General features: G+C 42.9%; 1 protein-coding gene across 3 annotated transcripts in view; it reads right to left on the bottom strand.

Annotated features, from left to right (window-relative positions):
* CTNNA2 (catenin alpha 2) overlaps nucleotides 1–24500 on the bottom strand; it is a 1370089-nt gene that overhangs the window by 925503 nt on the left and 420086 nt on the right. For all 3 annotated transcript variants that reach the window (XM_013007524.3, XM_045283854.1, XM_004713853.3), the window contains exon 4: nucleotides 18139–18305. In XM_013007524.3, coding sequence (XP_012862978.1) covers nucleotides 18139–18305 — 167 coding nt within the window. The remainder of the gene's footprint in view (nucleotides 1–18138; nucleotides 18306–24500) is intronic.

Genomic DNA, 24500 nt, shown 5'->3' with positions numbered 1-24500 from the left:
TATGAAGTACGAATCTAGGAAAATCGTAAGTCATTAAAAATGAAATGGAACATATAAAGATGGATAGATAGTATAGGTGTTGTTAGGTGCCATCAAGTCGGTTCCTATTCATAGGAACCAATTCGTATTCCTATTCAAAACAGAATGTTCCTGGGCAATCTTCACAATAATTCTTATGTTTGAGTATGCCACTGCAACCACTGTTGTCAATCCAAGGCCTTTCTCTTTTTCCACGGTCTTCCTCTTTTACACTGCCCCTCTACTTTGCCAAGCAAGACAACCATCTCCAGGGACTAGATTTTCTTGATAACCTATCCAAAGTATGTGGGAGAAGTCTCTCCATCCTTGCCTCTAAGAAGTATACTGGCTGTACTTCATCCAAGACAGACCCGTTTGTTCTTTGACAGTCTACGACATTCTCCACCAATATTCAATGTTGGTGTATATATTCTCCACCAACATCATAGTTTAAATGACTCATTTTTTCATCAATATTCCTTATTCAGTGTCTGACTTTAACATAATATGAGGCAATTGAAAATATCATGGCTTGAGTCAGTCACATATAAGTCCTCAAATTATAATGCTTGCTTTTACAGACTTTAAAGAGGTCTTGTGCAGCAGATTCATCTAATGCAGTGTGTCCTTTGATCTCTCCATTATTTGCTTCCATTCACATTGATTGGGATCCAAACAAGATGAAATCCTTGACAATTTCAATCTTTTCTCCGGTCATCATGGTCCAGGAGTGAGGATTTGTGTTTTCTTTACTTTGAGCTTTAATCCTTACAAAAACTGAAATCCTTGAGCTTCATCAACAAGTGTTTCAAGACCTCCTCACTTTCAGCAAGCAAGATTGTGTCATCTACATATCACAGATTGTTAATAAGCCATGCTTTATTCCTGATACCTCCAATCTTCTTCACATAATCAATTGTCTCTGATTATTTTCTCAGTGTACATATTGAATGAGTATGATGGGAGGATACAATTCTGATGCACACCTTTCCTGATATTCCCTTGTTCTATTCAAATAACTTCTTCTTGGTCCAAGTACAGATTCTCCATGGGCACAATGAAGGGTACTGAAATTTGTACTCTTCTTAAGACTTTCCATACTTTAAGATCCAAACAATTGAATGTCTTTTCATTGTCAATGCAACACAAGTAAATGTCTCTCTGTTATTCTCTGCTATCAGCAAAGGTCCATCTGATCTCTTTAGGTATTTGTGTGCTAAAATGTGTTGGTCATTTTGAATTTTAAAAATCCTATGGTTTACCATCGAAGGGATGACCAATAAATAAGAATGGGATTGTATTACTTGTCATAAACGATATTTAAAGATCTATTGGAGTTCCGGCAAGAAGGTGACTGAGTAACACACACCAGAGAGACTCCACAGAAATCAGCACAGGAGAGCCACTGAGAGGGAAACTCCACTCTTCCGGTTCACAGAAGGCGCATCATAAAGATAAGTAGACTCAGATTCACTAAGTTTTAAAAAGCTGTGGGCTTTGGGCTTATTGCTGAGGAGGCCAGCTGGTGCTTAGCTTTAATCCCTGTGCAGTGCAGGTTGGCACGGGGCTAGTTTGGCCAGCACCAAGCTACTTTGGGAGACACAAGGACTTTACTTCAACATACCCATGGCTGCTACCAACTTTGGGCAGGGTTTAAACCCCTCTAGCCCCATGGTCAGGCAGTTAGGGCTCATCTATTTCTTTACTGTTTTCTCTCTCTTCTCTCTTACCTGCTATAGTCATGGCTGGCTCAATTTTTTCTATTTTGTTTATTCCCTCTCTTTCCTTTCACATACCACTTCTGGCCTCCAGGGCAATTCCCTTGGCTTAGAGCAACTCTGCCTATCCTCCACCAAGCTGAGGAAGCTCCTACCCATATTCTGAAGCTTTACATGTGGCTAAGCAACTTCAGCTCACCTCCCCCACCACCCTCCAAGTGGCTGGGAAACTTCCACCATCCCCTAAATGGCTGGAGGAACTCCCGCCAGCCTTCCACAGCCCTCCAAGCTGCTGGGGAAATACCACTCAACTTCTGCTGCCCCCAAAATGATGGAGGAACTTCTGTCAGCCTTCACCACCCTGAAAGCAGCTGGGAGAACACCTGCCCACGTCTGTGTTAATCCACTCTGCTAGGGAACTTCTGCTTGCCTTCCATTGTGCTGCATATGGCTAGGGAAACCCCTTCCCACCCTCCACAGCCCAACATGTGGCTGAGGGAACTTCCTTCCACATTCCACAATGCTTCACATGGCCAAAGGCATCTCCACCAGCCCTCCGCATCACTCCATGCTGCTGTAGGAACCTCCATCCAACCTTCACAGTGACTTACCAACTAGGAAAATTCCGCCTGGCATCTGCGGTGTTCTATACCAAAGTGGGCACACCCACCTGTACTCAGCAGCACTCCCAATCCCATCAGGCACCCCTGCGTGTCCTCAGAGGCACTCCAAGCCACAATGGGCGACACCACCATGGCTTCCGGTGAAATCACTCAACGCAGCACCATACTCACGGGCCTGCAACTGCCTGGCCAGTGTCCCCGGAGAGAGCCATCCAACTTTCCCTCAAAATAACTGAATACTTATTGGCTAGTGAAAGAGTGAAACCACAAGAGGATAAAGTGGTAGCCCAACCCTCAGTGCAGTAATATGCAGGCAGTTTCAAGAAGCATTCCCAAAAGTCACCCAAAAAAGAGAGCCAATTACTCTTCAACTCTCTGGGAAATGCTGCTGGACTCCTCTTAAAGGGAACACAGACAGCAACCAACTCCAACAACAACAACAACAACAACAGAAAACAGGGGGGCGGGGTGGATATGTCAGAAGAAGTCTTGAACCTAACGACATGCATAGAAGAAACAGATGTTGATCTACCACAGAAAAAAGTCTTCAAAATTCTTCTTAGAGTCATATAAGATATGAGAGAAGCATTACAAAAAAAGGCTGAAACAATAAAGGAGATAAAGGCCATGCATCAAAGGCAAATAAAAGAGTTAAGGGATGAACACCAAAGAGAAATAAAAGAGATAAGGGATGAGGTGAGAAAAGCAAATAACAAGTTAACAGACATCACTAACAGTCTAGAGGAAGCAGAGAACCATATCAGTGACCTTGAGGACAACCAGGCAGACTTCACCAAATGGGAAAGACAGTCAAGCAAGCTCATCAAAGAAGCTGAAGAAAACCTAAGAATAATGTCTGATGCTATGAATAGGAACAACATTCAAATAATTGGGGTACCAGAACAAGACACAACCAAGAATTCAATTGCGAAAATAGAGAGGGAATTCCTGGAAGAGAACTTACCCATCTTAACAAATGAGAATCAGGCAATCATTCAGGATGGTAAGAGGACACTAACTAGACTGAATCCCAGGGAGAAATTGCCAAGGCACATAGTAGTTAATCTATGCAACTTTGCGGAAAAGGAGAAAATCACAAGAGCCGCTACGGAAGAAAAAGGTAGTCACTTATAAAAGTACTCAGATAAGAATGTGCTCAGACTTATGGAGAAGAGGAGAGAGTGGAGTAACATCTTCATGGGGGAGGGGGGAGTGGGGAGGGAGGGGAAAAATGAGGACCTGGTGCTGGGGGCTTGAGTGGAGAGGAAATGTTTTGAGAATGATGAAGGCAATGAATGTACAAATGCTCTGTACACATTTGATGTATGTATGGATTGTGATGAGAGTTGTATGAGCCCCTAATAAAATGATTTTTTTTTAAATGTACACATGAAAAATGAAGAGACTTATGATTGGCACTTTGTCACAAAGCCTCCAGCAATTAGCAGAGTCAGCAGAATATTCCTACCAGGAGCAAGAGAAAATATATGATATAAATCAAGGCAGATATAAATGAGTGGGAAAATAATAAAATAATGCAAAAAAAACACAATCCAGCAAAAAAGCTGGTTCTTTGAAAGGATTAATAGAATTGATAGACCATTAGCAAACCTAACCAAAGAAACGTAGGAACAAACATCAATAGCCAGGAGGAAGAATGAAATGGGGGAAATTACAACATACCCTGTGGTATTATGGGTAGACTAGAGAAACAAATTCATAGGCACTCATATATGTATAAGAAAGAGTTTTATATACAAGAGCAATTGAATATTGAAAAAACATACCAGCCCAGTTCAGTTCAAGTCTGTTAGACTGATATTAGCCCATATGTCCAATACCAATCTATAAATTCCTCTTCAGACTCACGCAACACATGCAATGAGGCCAAATGCAGGAAGATCCCAGGCCAGTGGGTGGAAAGTCTTGTGGATCCAATGGCAGTGGAAGCATCTCAGCGCTGATAATGATCTGCATGTGGCTCCTTCAGCTCCAGGGTACTAGCATAGTGCCATGTGTCTTCTCAACAGGAATGTCTTACATGGAATGTGAGCGCGTCCCACTTCCAATGAGTTATTTATCTCCTTAGTGCCTCCAAATGAGGCCATAAAGCTGCAACCTGATTGACAGGCTAAAATCCACCCTTTTAGTCTCCTGTCTCACATTGACAACAGATTATGTAACTACCACATACCCTAATGAAATTAAGAGGTTAATTTCATAGTACTATAAAGGCCTGTACTCCAATAAATTTAACAACTTGGAAGACAAGGACAAATACCTGGGAAAACATTTCCTCCCTAGTTTATCCCAAATGGTCACAAGAAAAAAAGACCCATAACATAGAAGAGATAGATAAGTTTATCAAGGGACTGCCAACTGAAAAAAATCCCCTGGCTCGGACAACTTGTCAGGAGAATTTTACCAAGCAATCAGGTAAAAACTCACATCAATCCTACATGAACTATTGCAGAGCATAGAAAGGAAGGACAAACTCCCAAACTCTTTCTATGATGGTAATATAACTCTGATACCTAAACAGGCAAGGGTCCCACAAGAATTGAGAACTACAGACTAATATCTTTAATGAACACCAATGTAAAAATCCTAAACAAAATATTGGCCAATAGAATACAAAAGTATATAGAATGAATAATTCATTGTGATGAAGTGGGATTCATTCCAGGGATACAGGGATTGTTCAATATCCGAAAGTCCATCAACATTATTCGCCACATTGACAAGAAAAAGGATAAGAACCACAAGATAATATTGATAGATGAAGGATAAGAACCACAAGATAATACTGATAGAAGAAGAAAAAGCATTTGACACCATCCAACATCCATTCCTGTTGAAGATACTCAGGAAGATAGGAATGGAAGGAAAATTCCTCAATATAATACAAACCATATATGAAAAATGGTAAATGGAGTAAATGGAGAAAAGACTAAAACATTCCCACTAAAAAAGGGGACCACGCCAGGGCAAGATATGACAAAATACCAATTTATAAACTATCAAGGGCTCATGAGGGAGGGGGTAGCGGGGAGGGAGGGGAAAAATGAGGACCTAATGTCGGGGGTTTAAATGGAGAGAAAATGTTTTGAGAAATGATGTACAAATACGCTTTACACAATTGATGTGTGTATGGATTGGGATAACAGTTGTATGAGCCCCTAATAAAATGTTTATTTAAAAAAAAAAAAAAAGGGGACCACGCAAGGATGGTTCTTTCCCCCTCTTTTATTCAACATCAGACTGGAAGTCCTAGCTAACAATATAAGGCAAAGGAAAGGCAATAAAGAATTCAACGGGGGACAAAGGGGTGATACTATCATTATCCACAGATGATATGATTTTATATATTGAAAACCCCAAAAGTTCCACATGAGGAGTGCTGGCAGTAATAGAGAAATATGGCAGAGTGGTAGGATATAAATCAACAAGCAGAAGAAATAGAGTCTACAGGCAAAATATTGAATGATCCAGGGAACATTAAAAAAAATGGAGAGAATACACAAAATCACGGTACCTAAAAGAACTAGTCCACATTCAGCCATTTCAAGAGGTAGGATATGAACAAGAAGTAATGATACTGAAGAAAAAGATCCAAGCTGAATTAAAAGCATTAGCCAAAATTAAGCCTCCAAGAATTGATGGAATACCAATTGACATGTTTCAACAAGTTGATGAAGAACTGGAAGCCCTCACTGGTTTATGTGAGAAATTTGGAAGCTACTTAATCAACCAACTGGTGGAGATCCATATTTGAAAGCACCCAGTCCAAAGGAAGGTGACCTAATGGAATATGCAAATCATAGAACAATATCACTGATATCACCGTCAAGAAGAATATTGAAAGTATCACAGACTGCCAAAACAGCAAACAGATCTCTCTTGGAAGAAGTACAGCCAGTCTCTCTTTATACACAAGAATAGAGACTTCTTCTACATACTTTGGTTATGTTATCAGAAAAACCAGTCCCTGGAGAAGGATATCATGCTTGGTCAAATGGCGGGGAGGAAAAAAGAGAAGGAATCTGGAAAAGATGAATTGACACTGTGGACTTAAACATAGGAATAATTGTGAGGATGATGTAGGACCGATACTCCTTTCTTTTATACTCAGGGTCACTGAGATTTTGGAATTGAATTGAGAACACCCAACAACAATCATGTAAGTGGGGAAGATCACTCCCTGGGTGCGGGAGGGGGTGGGCAATCATGGATGGTAATGTAGTAGGGCAGTGAAAAAGAGCAAAACTCTCTATGAGGTCATTAACACGGTGGGTGAATCATTAGCCTCAAACGTAACAATTGTAAGGATAAAGCAGGATTGGGCAGTGCTTGTATCATGCATAAGATCCCTACGAGTCAGTGTAGATTTGACCCAACAGGAACCAAACCAGAGTCATAATCTATCGAAAACCAGTGTGCTTGGTTTGGGTTTAGGAGTAAGCTGTAGTGGTGATGTTTGGTAGATATTGTTCTGCTGACTATAAGGTAAGTGGTTTAAGGCCCCCTGCTACTCCTCAGTAGAACATTTAGATTCTTTGTTCTATAAAGAGTTGCAGCCTCGGAAACACTATCTAGGATCTTTATAAGTCAGACTCAACTCAATGACAATGAGTTCTGATTTGGGGGTATGAGCAAGACGGGCACTATGAGGGTGAAGATAGTGTGGACTAAGAACACTGATCTCTTCTCTCCTGGAGGGTCGGTCTGGTCCCTCTATCAGCATCTGTACTCAAAGCTGCTGCTGTACATTATTGTAAGGATCATCATTTCGGTGTGAACAGACTGACCACATTCCATGATCACTTCCATGATCTTGCTCATGGAATTTTATGGTTTTAGAGTCTGGTTTCACAGCTAAATTAATGAGACTCTATCAGAAATGGGGTGGGGGGAAGGTTTGAAGAAGTGAATAAATGAGTACAGGGTTCTATAGCAACTGGACTGATTTAGCTGTACAGTGTGGCTTCAGGATGCCATTGGAAATTCAGCATACAAATTTTAGCTTTCTGTCTCCCGAAGATAAGCTGACCTTCTTGATTAAATGTTCTCTTTCCATGATAAGCTGGCCTTTTTGATTCAATGTACTCTCTCATTTTTAAGAAATGAAGAAATGATCTCATTGGAAAGCTAGAATGACAGAATGCTAGGGTCTTTTATTTGTAAAATCCTATGTTTTACCAAGTACCATGATAATGTAGTTTAAGGTATATTTCCAAAGTTAATTTCAGTCTGTTCAAGAAGAATGAAAGTAGCCAGAGTTATCGAGGACTTACTATGTACTAGAAACTATTCTAGATGGCTCATAGATGTCTAATTAATGCTGAAAAAGCAACTCAGCATCTACAGATGTCAAGACTAAAATCAGAGAAGCCATCTAGCCTGCCTGAGCTCAAACATGCAGACGATGTGAGGATGGAACAAGACTGGGCAGTGCTACTTCTGTTATGCAAAGGGCGACTATGAGTCAGAACCACCTGGATGGCGCAGAACCCTGGTGGGATAGTGGTTACAAGTTGGGCCGCTAAACACAGTTAACAATTGAAAACCATCCGCCCTTCCATGGGGGAGAGATGCGGTGTTCTACTTCCATACAACGATATAGCCGCAGAAATCCACAGGGGGCATTTCTGCTCTGTCCTACAGGATCAGTATGAGTCGGAATAGACAAGATGGCAAGGAGTTTGCCTTGGGTTCAGACCTTTTCTAATTCCAACATATTGTTACCAAAATGACTGATCTGAGTAATGCATCTAAGGCTTAGAGCTAATCAGTGGCACCCCCCATGATCTATATGGTACTATCCAGACGATCCTATTTATCCAGATTCTCCATAACTTAGCTCTTGATACCCACTCTACCCTCTATGTTCCAGTGACACGAACGCTCAGACAGACATTCTTCCAAACACTGCATGGCCCTGTTCTGGATCTCGTGCACTTGCTCTTTCTTGGGACAATGGAACCAACACTCTGCAATTGAGGCTGCTGCCTAATCTGAATCCCTCTCCTTCTTCTGGCAACAGCAGTCGTGATGGCCCTTTGTTAATGTATCTCCTTTTACTTCTAAATTCCAATACCTTTCGTCTGATTTCTGAACATATTTTCATTGTCTCAGCTGGCATGATGAATTGTCTTTTCAGTAGAGGATTTCATGAGGAAATGGGCCGTTTTCCTTGTTCTGGTGTGTTACATCCATAGGTTCCTGCAACGGGGGTGGCCCACATAGCACCAGGTGGCCAGTTGCTTCCCCCAGCACCCCTGCCTTGGGTTTTGTAACACAATGCTTCCAATGAGACACCTCCCCAGGAGTAGCCTTCTTCAACACACTAAAGCAGGCGTCTTCAAACTATGGCCCGTGGGCCACATGCGGCCCGTGGAGGACATTTATCCAGTACACCGGGTGTTTTTGCCCCATTTTGTTTTTTACTTCAAAATAAGATGTGTGCAGTGTGCATAGGAATTTGTTCGTAGTTTTTTTTTTTTTTAACTCACTAGGACTCCATCCTGAGACATCACCCACCCAGTCCTTTTGTCCTCCCTCACCTTATTCTTATTTAACCAGCAATGTTATTTTTGTTTAATTTATCCCAACTAGCAACAGCATAGATGAGTGGAGAATCAGGAATGCCAATTTAAAAAATCATCACAGTTCATTTCTTCCTCTGAAAACTCAGAGACAGGAACATGACCATAATTGACAAGTCAACCAAGGCCAATAAAATGTTGTGACTTTCCTCTGAACTATCTTGGAAGAAACGTCCTCTATCTTGCTATCACTTGTCTAGGAACATAGATAGAATCATCAGCGTGGTTGGCAGCCATTTTGAGAATATCAGAGATGGACCTACAAAGAATAGAGACCTAGGGGAAGAAAAGAAGATTGGAGCCTGGTCCTGGTCAAATTGTTTGAGTTTTGATCTTGTCTTGCCTGAGTTTTATGCCTCTAGAATTTAGTTCAGTGAGGCAGTATATTCTTTTTCTTATTTTTTTTAAAGGAAATTTGGGTAGATTTTCAATAATTCACGACAAAAATATTAATTATTGTATTTCCTTTTATTTAAGCACCTAGCAGTATACAGACTTTCTCAATAAGTATTACTCCTTCAAAAACTAAGCTCACTGCTGTCGACTTGCTTGTGTCCCATAGCAGCCCTGCAGGGCCGAGGAGAACTGCTCCACAGGGCTTCCGAGGGTACAACTCCATGGAAAAGCTACCTTGTATTTCTCCTGTAGAGCAAGCAACTGGTGATTTCACTTTACCAACCTTTTGTAATCAGACCCACCCTTAAACTACTGTGAGACCAAGCCTCTTTAATATGTTTCCCCACTAGACTAGAATGTTTAGAAGGCTGGATCCCCTCCTGGTCATCTTCACAAGTGCATGTGAAGCTAGTAGTATCGCGTCTTGTATTTTGTTGTTAAGGGCCTCTGAGTGGGTCCTGACACATACTGGTCCTAAGTACAGTGCAACAGAACACTGCTCGGCCTGTGCCATCCTCACAATCATTCTGACATTTGAGCCCATGGTTGCAGTCACCATGTCCATCCATCTCGTCAGGCGCCTTCCTCCTTTCCCTGCCCCTCTGGTTTACTAAGCACGGTGTCTTCCTCTAGGGACTCGAGTCTTTGCACTTCTTCCAAGACAGAAATGTCTGTTCTTTTGGTAGTCCACAGTACTTTCAGTATTCTTCACCAGCACCATGATTTACATGCTTCGGTTTTTGTTTAGTCTTCCTTATTCAATGTTCAAATTTTCACAAGTGTATGAAGTGATTAAAAATACCCTGGCTTGGATCAGAAGCACCTCAGTCCACAAAGTAACGTCCTTGCTTTTCAACACTTTAGGGGTGTGGCTGTCAGCTTGTGAAGGGGTGGAGTCTAGCCTGTCAATCAGGTTGCAGCTTGAGGATCTCATTTGGATGCACGAAGGAAATAAATAGCTCACTGGAGGCCAGATACAATCTCTACTTGACTCCCTCTGAGACATTCCTGTTGACAAGCCACATGGAACTGCACTGATGGAACCAGAGCCCTGGAGCTCAAGGAGCCACATGGGGACCCATGCCAGCACTGAGATGCTCCCACCACCACTGGATCCACAAGACTTTCCACCCACTGACCTGTGCTCTTCCTGCATTTGGCATCAATGCATGTGTTGCATGAGTTTGAAGAGGACTTTATAGACTGGTATCAGATATATGGGCTAATATCGGACTTACAGACTTGATCTGGACTGGGCTGGGATGTTTTCTCAATATACAATTGCTCTTGTATATAAAGCTCGTTCTTATACACATATGAGTGTCTATGAACTTGTTTCTCCAGTCTATCCGGACCGACACGAGGAGATCTTGTGTAACTCATGCACCCAATGCAACGAGCATTGACTGCTGCATTGGTTGTGGATCCATGCAAGATACAGTCCTTGACAGCTTCAATCTTTCTCTGATGAGCATGATGCTACTTATAAGGAATATTCTGTGACACATGCTCTAATCAGGGTGGAAAATATAGACAAAGGAGTCATATTTGAGGATTTGAGGGAGTAAGGAGCAAGGATGCTGCCCACGAAGTTTTCCAGGCTTGGACAGAGCCCTGGAGTCTGTTCAGGAGTTCACCACTGCACTAAGGAGCACGGAGAGAAAACCAGGCAACAGATTGTCTATGAATGTGACAATCTCTGCATTAAAAATTTGTGTAAAACCTAAAAACTGCATTCCATTGGGAGCTGGAGTGCGGAATGGACACTATGCTGTGCATGTTAGGTCGTTCCAACTCATGGCAACCCTGTAGGCAACAGAGGCAGACATTGGCTGGGCCTGCACCACCCCCAAAATTATCTTTATGTATGAGCCCACTGTTGTAGTCACTGTGCTAATCCACTTTGTTGAGGGCCTTTTTCTACTTTATCATATATTGTAGATACCAAAAAAATATTTATTGAAAAGATACATACCAAACAATTTAGCCTCATGGATTTAGTGCCTGAATAATGAACAGGGAAGATCGTCTCAGAAGCTAGATCGTGCTTTTGACTTTCATCATGAGAGAATGAACTACCTCAGGCTAAAAGGCTGCTATTGCTATTGTTCCACTCCACGGGATACAGTAGGGCTGTAATTGTAAACAGCTGACTACTAAAGTATGATAACAAGTTAATGAAGATGACCGCAGCCTAGTTGGTACAAAAGTTACAAAAGACATGCAATATTCAGATGACTCTGTCTCATCCATGCTCTCTGACTTCCCTGGAAAGTTGGTTAAGGGGCTGTTATTATCTATTTGTTATTCTACTCTTTAGAGAGAAATACTGAGATAATTGTGAGCAATCATCATTCCAGGACTTAGCCTAAGGATAAAGGGAGGAAAAAAAGTTGTGATTGTTTCTCTGATACACACGTCTAGATGAATTTACCTGTAATGTCATCACTCACGCTAAGACTTGACAATATAATCTGATTACATTAATGCAGAATCTTGGGGAAATAAATAGCTCTTTTCAGGATCACTGATTGAAATGCATGATTCCTTTAAAGCACAAAAGTGCCATGAATCAAGCTAACTCACTGACAATGTCAACTGATTGCAGGGTGTACCAGGTGTCTGGCTAGGAGATTACTCACCAGCGAGTTCAACAATAAAAGTGATTATAATTCAGTGGTTTTTAATGATGTCTGATGTGCAAATGATTACTGTAGCTTTGCTCTGGAACATCAAAGGCCCACTTCAGTGTTAGCTGGGCTTTGGAATTACATGTCACTCCTCTATCCGTCACTGTACCCCTGAGCTGGAAACAAGAGCAGTCAAAACTGTTCATAGTCATGCAAACACACACCACGATAGACTCAACAAGAGGTTCAATGTGAGCGTGCACACAAATGCCTTCCCAATAGGACAAGCAACACAGGTTTAAACTCCAGGTTCCAAATTTCATTCTATGGTAGCAGAATGAGAAGACCTATTCACTGAGCTCCTGCAGAACTCTCAATTCCTCACTCGATTTTAGAGGCTGGTCCTGATTCTTCAATTGGATATGGAGGTGTCTGGAAGAGGATGAAGGTGGATATTTACAAGAATATCCTTTATTGACTTGATATGGAAATAAAACATGAATTCGCATTTCTGATACAAAGGCACTTCTGCTCTAAGTTCCTGTAAGTTCCTCAGAGATGAAAAACCACACGCATGCATACAAAAACAGAAAGAACAACAATAAACCCCTTGGCAAGGTGTTGAAAATATAAAAAGTAAAACATCCCGTGCAAGGCTTAAGGATACAATAGTTTCATGATAGTTGCCACAAGAAAAGCTACAGGGCACTGCTTAATCTAAACAATCCGAAATAATGCATCACGGCTTCATATTATTAGAAGACTCCTGTGAGTCTTCCCCCTACTGCCACATTGTAGAGTCCATGAGACAACAAGGAAACTCGTTATGTCTTTCGAAAAGGGCTGAGACAGATAAATAAATTCTAACCCACTGTGTTATCATGCACAGACTAGAGATGCAAATTCATCGAGAGACTCATATGTGTGAAGATATTTATATACAAAAGCAATTGAATATTGAGAAAATGTCCCAGCTCAGTCCAGATCAAGTCCATAAGTCCAATATTAGCCCATATGTTCGATACCAATCTATAAAGTCCTCTTCAGACTCATGAAACACATGCAGTGACGCCGAATGCAAGAAGACCACGGGCCAGTGGGTTGTAAATCTTCTGGATCCAGTGGCGTTGTAAACATCTCAGCTCTGGCAGGGGTCTCTATGTGGCTTCTCTGGCTCCACAGGTCTGGTTACATCAGGGTAGGTCCATGTGGTTTCTCCAGCTTGTCAGTAGAGTGTCTCTCGGGAAGTGAGCTGAGAAAAGCTCCCCCCCCCCCACCTCTAAGGAGGAAATCAGGATTTCCCAGAATTCCTCAGGAGAAGGCCATGCCCGCACAGAGGCCTCATTGGCTATGACCCGATTGACAGACTAGACTCCACCACTTCACTCTCTCCTCTCAAGTCCCAAATCGACAGATTATATAACTACCACGCCCACTCAATAAACTCAAGAGAAAATATTGTCTTTAACCTACATTAGAAACAACTAAATTGATGATAAGGGGTAGGATTTAATTGTTGCTGAGAATGTGCTTCGGTGGAAAGCAACACTTTTGCTACAAAACAGAATTCTGTAGCCTAACAAGTTCTGATGACAGAGCTGTGAAGTGCTTGGTTGAAAACCTAGAGTGGGCAAGAAACACACAAGCTGTCCCACGGGAGAAAGGTGGGCTTCCCCTTCCCTTAACACTGGATGGACTACCCAGCGAGCTAGTTCAACTTTATCCTATAGTCTCCATGAGTTAGACTGGTCTGCAACAGGCGTCGCTTTTCCTTTTCCTTTCAAATCAATTGTTAAATTGTCTTTATTTGGTGAGGGTTAGTGGTAGCTTGCGATAAGAAGCCCTTGACTAACACAAATCCATGGCATTGCACTGTTCCCAATCTGAGTAATTCTGAGATGACACTAGGACACTGCAGTTTTGGACTTCGGCCACAAGAGAGCAGCATTCTACCATTACTGTGTGCTATGGAGGCGACGCTCTGGGTTGAACAAATGTTATTTAGTGTACAATCATTTTTAATTTTAATACTGGCAGTCTGACAGGACTACTTAATATTGCTGGGTTGACCTTTCCATGGTTTTGTACTAAAGCCTGTTTTGTCCTTTCATACGTTAAATTTTTTTTTTAAACTCTCCTGAAGTCTCTATGTCAGACAGAATACAATTGACTTCACATGTCAGTAAGCTACCATGGTGACTATCAGCCAACAGCTCTGGTCAAAGCAGGTGGTAGAGAGGCAGCATTAGAGGCAGCACTGGTGTCTTGCCCCACAGACGGGCCCCAATGTAAACAGTGTTCTCAGCACGTGTTCAAGGGGACTACTTAGACCACAAGTTTTCAGACTTCCCTAACTTACTGCACCCTTTTCAAAATAGGGGGAAAAATGTACAGGCAATTACAAACGTTTGCACTGTACTCCATAATCCAGGATAAAATGTAAGTACCTACATTTGCAGCAACCCCACCCCACCCCCCAGGTTGTTCCAGAGCCCCTCTAGGACCAGTATCACCCATTTTGGGCAACACTGATTTAGATGTTTCCCCATTTGATTTTCTCTAAACAAAGCCTTGCATCCAGGGGGCACAGGGCAATGAGGTATGGGACGTAAAGTTAATGTCTTGGATTCAGCCCTTGTCTATATCTCTTGGGGACAGAACAGTCAAAATCTTGGGAATGACCTTTCTTAAATGTTTCTAAAAACTACCGTTACTTTGTAAAGATGGAGTGAGCGGCAAGAAGAGTGGATTCGGGACCGGGCTGCTAGCAACAAAGCTGGCAAGTCAAGGCCGCCCCCTGTGAGGAGGGGCCGAGGAAAGCTCTGGTAAAGAGCCAGAGTCCAGGGATCCCACCGGAGCAGTCTTACTCTCTCCACTAGTGGTGCGAGGAGTCCGAATAGGCTTGACAGCGGTGAGTTTGGAGTTTGGTTTTCTCCAATACATTTAAGGCAATTTGCACCATAAAAGATGAATAAAGTGTAAGTAGAGTTGTGGGGAAAATGAACAGCACAGCTACATGAAAGTGGTACAATGTCCTTACCACTGTCATAAAGCCGTGATTTACAGCGCATTCATGTTACTCCAAACTGCCATCCAAACCCTCCCACAACTATAAGAGATGCACTGTCATTAAGCCAAACCAGCTGCCATGAAGTTGAAGCTGGACCATGGGAACCAGACGTGTGTCGGAGGAGAATGTGCTCCTGCGGGCTGACTCTCAGCAGGCCTCCAGGTCTTCCTTCGTAGCTATCTCTGCATAGACTCAGCCATCAGCCCGCCCCAGGGACTCCTGTTCTTACAGTTGCCCCGCGTGAACCGATGAGATGTGACATGAAAGACACCCAGCTACTGGGTGACTGGCAAGTGGACACCAAATCATGATTAAAGCCAAGCAATCCTATTTCAATGTGACAAAATCATTAATCACAAACTATGTGACCCCACAATAGCCCAGTTTAGGGGTGTGGGCATGTGTAGCCTTTAATGAGATAGATGGTGGGTTTAGACACAGCATAATAATTTCAGCCCCTGGTATCAGTGTGGCTAAGGGTTGGGCTGTTAATTGCAAGGCGTTCAGTTCAAAACCACCAGCCACTCCATGGGAGAAAGATGAGGCTTTCTACTCCCATAAAAAGTGACAGTCGTGGAAACTCAAAAGAGCAGTTCTCCCCTGTCCTACAGTGGTGGGAGCCGGTGGCCATGAAGGCCTTAGCCTCAGCCACGAGCCGAACTTGGCTGCTTCCTGGTTGTTAAGTGTGTCTTTCATTTGCTAAATCTGTGGGAACTGGCCCTGCCTGAAATCCCTGCCCAACCCTGCCTCCGCGTTCCTAGCTATGTGCTCCGCGGGCAGTTGTAAAGTTGACCTTTTCACCCATTGGTTAATAATGCCAGGCGCTCATTGGAGCTTCTTTAATGCTCATGTTGGATTGGATGTTGTGTCGCACACCTTATTAAAATATGCACCTCCCAGTCCCCCTTTTATATACCCCAGCTTTGCCCAAATAAATTGAGTTTGATCAGAGTTTTGTCTTGCTCCACGTCTCCGTGTCTTTTTCTCCATCCAGGTTCGTCTTTCCCCACAGAGCCTTGCTCGTGCGTCCCGCAGGCCGGGACGCAACACTACAGGGTCACAATGAGTCAACACTGACTATGATAGTGAGAGTCACTGGGACCATATCAAGACATTTGCAACAAAGGGATGTACATGGATATAAATATACTCTGTCAAACCTATACATACATATAGTCACAGATATATTCTAACTGGCCCTTTCACATGTGTTCAACCTGTGTGTTTTTCCAAGTATAACTTTTGTGATTTGGACAAGGCTCTGCTTCCATAAGGAATAAAAAGAGTTCTAATGAATTGACAAACACGGCATCTATTGTGGATTGGCTAGAAGTGCCTGTATATGGACTACCCCATTCCAGATATACTGATGCCCAGCTTTGTGCAGCATGATTATATTAGTCTGGGTACTTTAGAGAAACAAATCCATAGAAACTCATGTATAAGAGAGAGTTTTATATAAAGGTTAAGTGTGAATCAAGAAAACATCCCAACCCAGTGCTGCCCAAGCCCACAAGTCCAACATTAACCCCTTAACCCATATGTCCAACACCAATCCACAAAGTCCTCCTCCATCTCAAAAAACACACTATGATGCCGACAGCAGGAGGAAAGCTGAGTCAGTGAATGTGTAAACATCTCAGCACTGGCAGGGGTCTCCACACAGGTGCTCCAGCACCCAGGGCTGCATTGGGGTAGGTCCATGTGGCATCAGGGATGTATTTTAGGAAGTGAATCTTGCCAGCTAAAGCAGGGAACTAGCTAAGGCAGCTGCACCCTGGCCCAACCATTAGAAAGCAAGAGACCTGAGAATTAGAAAGGCAAGGTTCACCGAGCCATTTATCCCTTTCCCCATCAATTAACCCCACATGTGTTTATCAGCCAGGTTGGCACAATAAACTAACTACCTCAATTCATCCCTTGTCAACTGGCACGTGTACCTAATTCTTTAGCTTCACAATTGCAATTAAGTAACACCTACACCTTAATCCTATAATCCTGTGAACATGTTCCCCCACCTTTGAAAGTTTATAAGTCAACCACTTCATGCCTTTATCCCCCAAATTTTGAGTATCCAATTTATACACCGCCCACTCATATCAACCCAGTTCTCTGAGAAGACAATCATATTTTTTCGACATGAAGTGCCTCCATTCCAGTTGGAACCTTGTGAAGTCTGCATCCATAAGCAAAGTCAAATCCAGACAGGCCATCCATAAAGTCAGCAACAATATGCACCAGTTCACAGGCTGAAAAATCTCCATCTGGTCAGGTTCTGGTCAACTCATTGTGGGCTGCCTCACTCAGTCTCCACAGGGTGCCCATTGGTCGCCTTGCCTTTAGACGATGGGCTCTCACCAATACTCAACAAGCCTAGCCCCCTTGTGCTAGGTGATGAACTTTAGACCAATCAATCCGCTCTTATCTTCTTCTCCCCCGCCCCCCCTGTAAACCAAGTGCACAGGTGCCAGTGGCCAAACTTAACCCGTCTCTTTATTGCCGCATTTCTCCCACTTCCATTCAACAAGTAGATCCAGGTGGTCACCTAGCAAGCATTTTAGCCTGCTCACAGGCTCCCTTTAACTGTGATTGAGTCTGACCATGGGTCATGGTGCGGATAGGGCTCTTCCTTATTGTCAGACTAAGAGGGCTTCAATTCCAAGTTCTACAGAGAACAAACCTGGAGCAGGTAACAAAGTAAGTCCAGCCCTTATCCATATGAAGACAGGCGTGACAGGGCATTCAGGCTTACTCCCCCGAAGAAGACAGGACTTATCACATGAGTCAGGATTGCTCTAAATCTAGAGAGAGGGCATCACTGCACTCTGCTCAGCTTCTCTGGCAAATAGAGCACAGTTTTTACACGCTTAGGAAATGAGAGCCAACCCACAATCTGTGATTCCAGGGATAAAACAAAAACAAAAATAAACTTAACCTGTGCTCTTTATAACTTTAAAAACATATAAAATATCATTTCAGTATTTTCCAAAGTTTGAGCTGTACTGTGTGCATGAGTAACCCAGTGTTCTACGTGACAACCCTCAGTGAATGGCATTTTGAAAAGCTCCACATACGTACAATTTTCAGATGAGATAAGAGTCTCATAACATCTGCCATGTCTGCCAGGATGAGCAGCCGTGTGACCGCGGAGAGCAGAGCCCTGGCTGCCCGAACCATGGTGCCACGCTTCACCGAGGAGCAGGGATCATCGGCAAACTCTGAAGAGGCGATCCTCATTGTCTCGCCTGGAAGATAAACATAGAGAGACCCGTCGTTAGCCTGGAAGTGTAGATCCTGCGAACACACAGAGACCCGTGAATGGACGATGGCTGGTCTTAGTACAAATCCCTACTGCGCAGTGAGCACCACTGCCACCTCCAGCATAGAAGTACAGGAGCAGACGTGCCGGACACCACAGAGTGCTTTGAAAATCAAAAAGGACATATGTAATTCTATTGTTTTACTAATAGTGTAAATTGATTTTCCCTGAGCTTACTTATCGTCACACTACAGTTTCCTTAGGACCAATGAGACTTGTCAGGAAGCTAGCTGAGGTATAGGTCCCAGAGTGGGACATACAGTTTGTATTCGACTACTAACAACCAATTGGGGGTTCGAAATCATCTAGATGTACTGTGGAAGAAAGGCCTGGCTATCTACATCCATTAAGAGCCCAGTCATTGAAAATCTTGTTGATTGCAGCCCTCCTCTGAAACATGTGTGGTCACCATGAGTCAGTATCAAATGCAAAACAAGGGGCTTCGAGCTCACGTACAAAGGTAACTGCCTCAAATCGATGTGAAACTTAACACTTTAGCCTCGTTAACACTGTACTCTTGTTTGAGCTCGCCAGAGAAAAATAGACTACAGTGCTGTTCAACATTCATTTGTCAAATTCTTTAAAAGAGCCAACCTCTAATATAGAGATCATTTAGAGGGGAATTGAGTCAATTCAGCAAACATCTTTCAAGTACACGCTTGTATCAGATCTGTACTGAGCTCTGGGATTACAAAGGTGACTAAGTAGGTGCTGGCCTCAACAGCTCTCAGTCTAATGAGGAAACAGGCATATAAACCCAAATATAATATCCTAACCTTCCAAGACAGGCATGTGGTTAAGCACATAGACAAGTGAGCTAAGGGGGTACTTGCTCACTTAGGGTGGGGCTGAGAGAAGCTGTCAGCTTTGAGGGCCAAGATGGCAAGGTGGTAAGGGCATCCCAGGGCAGCAGAAAACCTGTGCAGGGCTCCCAAACAGGAGCAGGATCCTGAGTGCAGGGCACGGCCCAGCCGAAAATGGAAGGGACAGAGCGGAGCCGGAAGCACTTAGCAAATGGGTTTTGAACTGTACCCTTAGCCACCGGGTGGCCATGCCACCCAGTTAAGAAAAAGGAAGTAGCATGAATAGAGTCTCAGGCTTGGAATATAATTTGGCCCCAAACAGAAATTAAAATGAGGGCAGGACAAGAGTAGGGCAGGGAATCCCATTACAGCGGCAGCGGGCTGTGCCGGCAGTCAGGACCATAAATGGGAGTGCTATGCAAAGCGGAAGAGGGTGCTGACAAGACAGACCTGTGTGGCCAAAGCGACAGATCGGGTGCTGGGTTCAGAGGGGGTGGGGCTGGAGATGAACATTCTCCCAATGCAACCACCGGGTACAGGTCTGCACAAAGGACCCCGCGAGGAGGGAGCGGAGAGCGAGAATGGGCTAGGATGACGCAGCTCCTCCAGGATTGGGGAGACCCACCCAGGGTTGGTGAGAATGCCGGAAGAAGGGGCATACTGCAGAGAAATGGAAGTTTTAAGAAACTAAGGAGTGTACAAGGGACACATTCTTAAAAAGAGGGTAACATTCTTCACTATGTTATTTATATAAATGATTATTTCTCATCTCTTAAGTGCAACCTAGCTAATTTACATGAAGCCAATGAGAGTGCTGGAAATCTAAGTTATCCTTAGATAAAGAGGCGGGGTGGGGGACGAGTGGGCGGGGGCGGGGTTGTTACAGCACCATTTTATAGACAAAGCAGAACATAATATAATTCTCTCCATTAGTGTTAGAGCTATTTACATCTTCAACGATACGTTTTTTATGCTTGGGTACACACGAAAATATATTGCATTGTTGAATTTACAAAAGAGGCTACTATCAGTATATTATATTATTATATTATCAGCTAGCTCATTCCTTCTGCTTAAGCACAAAGAAACAGCTTGATATATCACAACAGCCTGTGAGGAACTTAAAACTGCGTCACTGCCTGGCATACGGGTGAGTTTTGAGTATGAGCAGTCATAGAGAGCGCCCTACCATAAGTCCTGCTCGACTACCGTCACTACTCCCCTCCACACGCCAACACGCACAGTGGGTGACTTATGGCGACAAGTGCCTTTATTCCGTTCCATTCTTCATGCTCACAACAAATTAAAAATAAGCAAATCTCTGCCCAATAAAAACACTCCTTGTTAAGGCAAAACACAACAACGCTAGACGCTGTTTAGCTTGTAAACTGCTGTCGGTTCCGCTTCCTATGTCACTAGAAGGATGGCAATGACGGGCGATTGTGCAGAAGCCGGAGGTGGGGTCGGCTCAAACATAGAGAAAGGCAGCCATTGCTAAGCAAGGGGGCGGAGGGGGAGCACGCAGAGAATGAAGCCTGGGCTGGAGGGGAGTCATTTAGGAAGCTGAAGACAGATCAGAAGGGCTCAAATGACATGGCTGCTATGCAGCTTGTCTTTTGATGGGTGGCCCTGGGTTCTGGATGATCCATGAAACATGAACTATGGTAAGATTGGAGGAAAAGGTTATGTGAAAACGATGAATGAAAGAATGGAAAAATCCAAAATGCCAGTGATCCTAGATGAAGAATAGGAATTAACTTGTTTTTTCTTTGTACTTTTTCAGTCCTGGCAAGCCCTGAGCATGTTTTCTGGAATGAAATAATGGAGGCTGGAACTGGGGTGAGGATGAAAATTAAGAAATACGCAAGCCACAGAGAAAATGCAAAGAAACCAGGAGAGTCAAGCAGGTTTAGGAAGCACACAGACGGGGGAATCTCCAAGGTAGCTACCGTACTTTCAGTAGTAAATGGCATTTTCAGCCTTTTAGTATAAAATGAAAATGTCCCACTTTGGGAATTGAAAAATGGCGGCGATTAAAAGGAGCAAGAATATAGCATCCACAAGTCCAATATCCATAGACAACCACCAGGGGACACTTGATTAGCTGTCTTCTAGCTTTATATGCCTACGTTTTAATCATCAGTTGTATGTCATATCTATAATTGCATATTCTTCTTTGTCTAATTACATAATTTTATTTTGCCTAATTATATTAATTATATGGCATATATGGATGGTTAATGTTCTTGATATTTTCCTATATCTTATAGGGTTTTTGGAGAAGGTAAGTAGAGGGAAATAGCAAAAAGTTCCAATCACCCTAATTTGTTCATTTTTTAAAAAATATGTAATTCCTGCCACAGAGCCTTTATCATATATATTTTCTTTGGGGTCTGAATCTTAAAAGATCCCAAGAATTGGAACTTAGAGAGCAATACAGAAAATGGAGTGTGTTCTTAGGCAAGAAACCATAACTGGCGGAGTGTAATATCTGACGCAGGGTCGCAATGCCTTGGCCATTTCCGCCTCTCAGACTGAATCCTCTTTTTGTGTGTGCTGCATACTTGCTGAGCCCGGGCAGGGAGACACATATTTAACAGAATTTTAAAACAGTACTTTTGTATGCAGAGCACGTGTCCTGACTGCTTTATCATTTAGGTTCTTTTGTTGAATTTTTACAACGATGTGATATTTGAAGGACACTTACTACTATCCTTAACTACTCTGCATCCTGATTCCCACGCCGCACCTCCCCCCACCCCCAGCCCTGCCAGCTAAGACTGGGGAAATACTTTCATTGATCTTTATTTGAGAAATAAAAACAAAAGACCTGAAACATTAAACGAATAACCACAGTGGTAACCACTCCAAAGAAACAGAAAAAAGACTGACGTTATCAAGGATTTGATCTTGCCTGGATCCACAAGGAAGGCTCCTAGAAACAGCGATCAAGAACCAAGCAATGCACGCAGTCGAGTCAAGGTGCTGCGCATGACCTCTCTAAAGGGTTGGGAGAAAGGGACGTTATTTTGAGGAGTTGGGTGTGCCTCAACCAAGCCAGGGTCTTTTCCATCGCCTCTAAGGAAGGCGGACAGAGGAGAATCACATTTGGATGTGGTGCTGGAGAAGCACCCTGAAGCACCGCGACCTGCCACAGGAACCCACGGATCTGACTTGGGAGAAGTCAGGCCGGAATGCTCCTGAAGGCAAGGGTGGTGAACCTGTGTCTCACATATTGTGGACATGTTAGGAGAGGCCAGTCCCCGAAGAAGGACAGCATGCTTGGGAAAGTAGCGGGGCAGCTACAAAGAAGACTTTTAACAAGCACGATGGATTTGACGATAGTGGCTCAGTCTATCCGCTCAAACATCATAGCAATCGTGAGATGGGGCAGGACTCAGTAATGCTTCTCTTTGTTGGAGATCGTGTTGCTCTCAGTCAGAACTGACTTGAACCTAACTCAAAGCACAATAGTTAACAGCCTACGCTCTGAAACCAGGCTATGAGTGTTGCCTCCACCACGTGTCTAAAGTTTAACCTTGGCACATCATCTTGGCTTTGGATTTGTTGTTTCCTCTGGTGTAAATAGTGATGAGTGGCGTATTTATTTCTTCAGCTTCTCTTCAGCAGCGAGTTGACACAGAGAAACCTCTTTGAACAGAACTTGGCGCACAATGAGTACTGATAACAGAGACATTTTTCTGTTGCAGACAAGGGAGGCATGTGATAAAATGTTAAATCCGAACACACAGGCTAATAAAACCCTGGGGCCATTCTAGAGGAGGATTTTCCACTGTTTGCTAATGTCATCAATTCAACTATGTTTGCCTAAATTAGTACCTGTTAGGCTTATCTTGGTATAGTGACCGTTTTTTTTTCTAACCGCTTTTGATGCTACCTGCATCATTCAATATTTTGCCCATAGAAATATCCTGTGTACTGTGTCACGGTCAGTGTTTGACATAAACATATGTGTCTGGACCTGTGTCAAAAGCTGAATCAAAGTAAAATGTTTCATTTGACTACCAGTCTTTCTCCCCTTTCCAGGACTGTAAGCTTAGTCAGACTAGGGGTCAGTACCATTAGGAAGCCAAAAAAAAAAAGGCCCATTTCATCATGTGGATTCTAACTCAGAGAGTAACTAGAGTAGAGATCTGCTACATTGATTTTTCCATAACTCTATTTTTTATGAGATGACACAATCACATCATTCTCCTGCAAAATAGCTGGAGGGTATTAGCTGGTAATCTTTTAGTTTGCAGCTGAATGCATAAACAATTGCCATTAGGACTCCTTAGGGACTATTATAACCTAATACAATCATATTGATTATGACCATAATAATCTCTATATAAAGTTTCTAGGGATGTATATTTTTATGGGAGCAGATAGTCTCAATATTTTTCCTGAAAGAATAGTTGTCTAATACTTGTGGGACAGTCATGCGAGACCATTATATTAGTATATTAATTTGTTTATTCTTAACATTGAACATAAATTTAAAAGTAGTTACATTGATACAATAAATGATATTTGAAGGAAAAAGAGAGATATGGCTGTCTTGCCTGGCACCCTACAGGAGCCCTGGTAGTGTAATTGCTATGCATTCGGTCACTACGTGCAAGGTCAGCAGTTCAAACCCACCAGCTGTTCCACAGGAGGAAGATGGAGTTTTCTACTGGTGGAAAGGCTTACAATCTCAGAAACTCACACAGGCCAGTCCACGCTATCCTATAGGGTTACTCTGTGTTGTCATTTACTTGATGGGTTCAGTTCTCTCATTTGGCCTTGCACCCTGTATTTTGATCATTGATACTGAAGCTGGGAAAGAGAGGAAAGAAATCAGAATACAACAAACTTCACAACAGATAAATCGCAATTCTGGATACAATGAACATCACGATACATGTAACGTTGATTTTAAAAGTAACTGGAATGTACTTGGAAGTTACGATGTTTGAGTAAGACAAAGGTTGGTGAGATAAGAAGCTTCCTAACTTCTCACTGATTTTACCTGGAGAAGTGTGTGCTCTCTACATCAACTATTCATATGTAAATTCAGGTTGAGCTGAAGAAAATTAGGCCAAGTCCACACGACACAAGATGTAACCTTCAGTCTATCCCACCTGAATTTTGTGAACATATCAAGAACAGATTTGCTGCATTGAACACTAATGATGGAAGCTTGCATGAGCTTTGGGATGACATCAAGAATATCATGCAAGAAGAAAGCCAAAAGGACGTGAAAAAGATAGAAAAAGGAAAGATCAACGCGGGCTTCAGAAGAGACCACGAGCCTTGCTCTTAGTTGTAGAGTA

This window comes from Echinops telfairi, unplaced genomic scaffold (genome assembly GCF_000313985.2).
Source record: "Echinops telfairi isolate 266 unplaced genomic scaffold, ASM31398v2 ScPeMD7_7467;HRSCAF=8505_1, whole genome shotgun sequence".
Taxonomy (NCBI): Eukaryota; Metazoa; Chordata; class Mammalia; order Afrosoricida; family Tenrecidae; genus Echinops; species Echinops telfairi.
This window is presented reverse-complemented; position numbering and strand designations above follow the sequence as displayed.